Source organism: Austrofundulus limnaeus, unplaced genomic scaffold, assembly GCF_001266775.1.
Source record: "Austrofundulus limnaeus strain Quisiro unplaced genomic scaffold, Austrofundulus_limnaeus-1.0 Scaffold2236, whole genome shotgun sequence".
NCBI classification, from domain to species: Eukaryota; Metazoa; Chordata; class Actinopteri; order Cyprinodontiformes; family Rivulidae; genus Austrofundulus; species Austrofundulus limnaeus.
This window is the reverse complement of record NW_013954638.1, coordinates 39,407-42,194: the sequence shown is the minus strand read 5'-3', so window position 1 is coordinate 42,194 and position 2,788 is coordinate 39,407. Positions and strand designations below refer to the sequence as shown.

Below are 2,788 nucleotides of genomic sequence, written 5' to 3'. Positions count from 1 at the left end.
TTTAACATGCAGAGTTCAAAGGTCAGATTAAACACGTGGAGTTCAAAGGTCAGATTAAACTATGAGGTCAAAGGTCAGATTAAACACGTAGAGTTCAAAGGTCAGATTAAACATGCAGAGTTCAAAGGTCAGATTAAACATGCAGAGTCCAAAGGTCAGATTAAAAATCCATGTGTTAAAGAGCCGCTCAGATGTCAAACATTCTTTGTTGTTTCAGTTTTTACAGAAAGAACAAAGTCAAATACATTCATGTCATCAAAGTTTGAAGATGTTTATTCAGAGCTCTATCACTAATCCTCAGCACCACTGAGGGACAGATTACACCTAAAATATATTGTTTCTTTAAAATCCATTCCCTGTTATCATAGTAACATCAGGAGGCCACAATCTGGTTCATCAGACTCCATTACCCATAATCCTCTGTGACGCATGAGTCAGGAAACAATATAATTAACAATCATTTAATAATAGTAACTGAACACAACTACTGTAGATAAGGGTGGGGGTGGGGGTCTAGTTCTGGYTGTGGAGGGCAGGTTTTACCTGGTTCTCTGCTCCAACACACCTGACTCAGTGATTCACCTCTTCAGGTTCTGCAGAAGCCCGTTAATCCCTCATTCCAGTCAACTGTGTTGGAGCAGAGAAACCTCTGAACATGCAGGATGGTGGCCCTCAAAGACCAGGTCAGGACATCGCTCATCTATCATAACTGAAGTAATTGGACACTTAGAAAGGGGCGGAGCAATGGTAGTGTCCAGAAACCAATCAGAGCAGCTCGTACTGCCGCAGRTGCATGCGTTGGATGATGTCACGACAGTCGTTGAAGACACGGCGGATGTTCTCTGTGTCCACGGCGCAGGTGAAGTGAGGATAGCAGTAATGTTTACCGTCACCACTCGCCGTGCTGATCCTCTGAAACATGTTAACATGTTAGTTTCAACACGCATGGTTACACAAGTCAGCTTTAACAAGTGTGTTTGAAAACTTCAGGTTACACAAGTCAGGTTTAATGTGTCAGCTTAACTGTGGTAGTTTAATAATTTTCATTTTAACACATTAGATTTAACATGTTTACCTTCAACATGTTTCATTTCAGCATGTTAGGTTTAGTAAGTAAGTAAAGTTTTATTTATGTAGCGCCTTTCACAGAAATAAATTCACAAGGTGCTGTACATTCAGGGAAGGGGAGGGGCAGTTAAGACAGGTCATGCAGTAAAACACAGTTGTGCTACCTTTAGACAAACAGAACAACAGAAAAACTAAAAACCACACAAGGGAAAATGAGGAAAAAAGCAGAAACATCATATTATATCAACACTGTGACACACTGTGGTGTTTATGAAAAAACCTCTGCATAGGGCAGATTTATTAGCCAGAGGAGAAATTGAGATTAGGGGGCCTGAAGAATCCATTCCCATGGCCAGCGCAGCCAAAGTTCAGAATGTTGATTGTAAATTGTTCATTCTGTGGGCTCTCAGCTTTCTCAGGAATCAGATCATACAGAGGAGGGAGGAGACGGGAGGGGGTAGAGCCGTTTCGACATGTTCCAGCCAGGAAGGATTTAATCAACAGATCCAAGGCCATTGCTGGGGAGATCCAGATTCTGTAATCAGTTGTTTTGGGAACAGAAAGGACAGGCAGACGATAAACRATTTTCCCTCTGCCTTAATGTCTGCTGGTGCATCTCAAGGTGGTGAATCCAATCAGGCAAAATGGTGTGGACACATAACGCCAAGCCGATGCATCAGCTTTCTTCAAGATGAATTCCATCTGGCCAGCAAAGTCCAGGGACCACAGCCGGCTCGCGACTCTCAGTAGAACTGCTTGCATACAAAGTCCAGCTCACTCAAGGCACAATGTCTGAGTGCGGATAGAATACGGCCGTCCATCCAGTTGGTCAGTAAGCCAGTAAGTGCAAAGCCAGACACTGTTTTGTAGAACACCAGGAGACCACCAAGCCAAACTGTAGAATCCAGTGATCAGAGTCCAGATATATATATCCAGAACAGAGAAGAATAGAGGTCCCACCTTTGACATGTCCTCCCATGGAAGCAGAAAAATAAACTTTGTTCCAAAAATTTTATTGAGAGACCAGCTAACCAAGTCCATAAAAATAAAAATATCCATAATTTCTAGTTTCGGATGAAAAATGTAGAGAAGKCTCCAGCAGCAAAGCAGGGAAAGATAAAGAAGGGCAGGAGAGATGGAAGAAGCGTCTTACTCCTCCGAGAGCAGAACAATAAAAAAAAATTAGTATATTCACCGGCCACTATTAGGTTCACCTTACTAGTACCAGGTTGGACCCTCTTTTACCTTCAGAACTGCATTAATCCTTCATGGCATAGATTCAACAAGGTACTGGAAACATTCTTCAGAGAGTCTGGTCCATGTTGACATGATGGCATCACACAGTTGATGCAGATTTGTTGGCTGCATATCCATGATATGAATCTTCGGTTCCACCACATCCCAAAGATGCTCTATTGGATTGAGATCTGGTGACTGTGGAGCCATTCCAGACCAGGGAATTCATTGTTGTGTTCAAGAAACCAGTSTGAGATGATTCATGCTTTATGACATGGAGAATTATCCTGCTGGAAGTAGCCATCAGAAGATGGTACACTGTGGTCATAAAGGGATGGACATGGTCACAAGATGGTACACTGTGGTCATAAAGGGATGGACATGGTCAGAAGATGGTACACTGTGGTCATAAAGGGATGGACATGGTCACAAGATGGTACACTGTGGTCATAACGGGATGGACATGGTCAGAGGAATATTACAG

At 42.7% G+C, this 2,788-nt stretch overlaps 1 protein-coding gene across 1 annotated transcript in view; it reads right to left on the bottom strand.

Moving 5' to 3' along the window:
- Window positions 1-255: 255 nt before the first annotated feature.
- Window positions 256-2,788, bottom strand: part of LOC106537305 (guanine nucleotide-binding protein G(olf) subunit alpha) — a gene marked incomplete at its 5' end in the record, with an annotated part of 22,907 nt that continues 20,374 nt past the window's right edge. Inside the window, 1 exon segment of the mRNA XM_014034691.1 lies at window positions 256-912. Coding sequence (XP_013890145.1) covers window positions 766-912 — 147 coding nt within the window.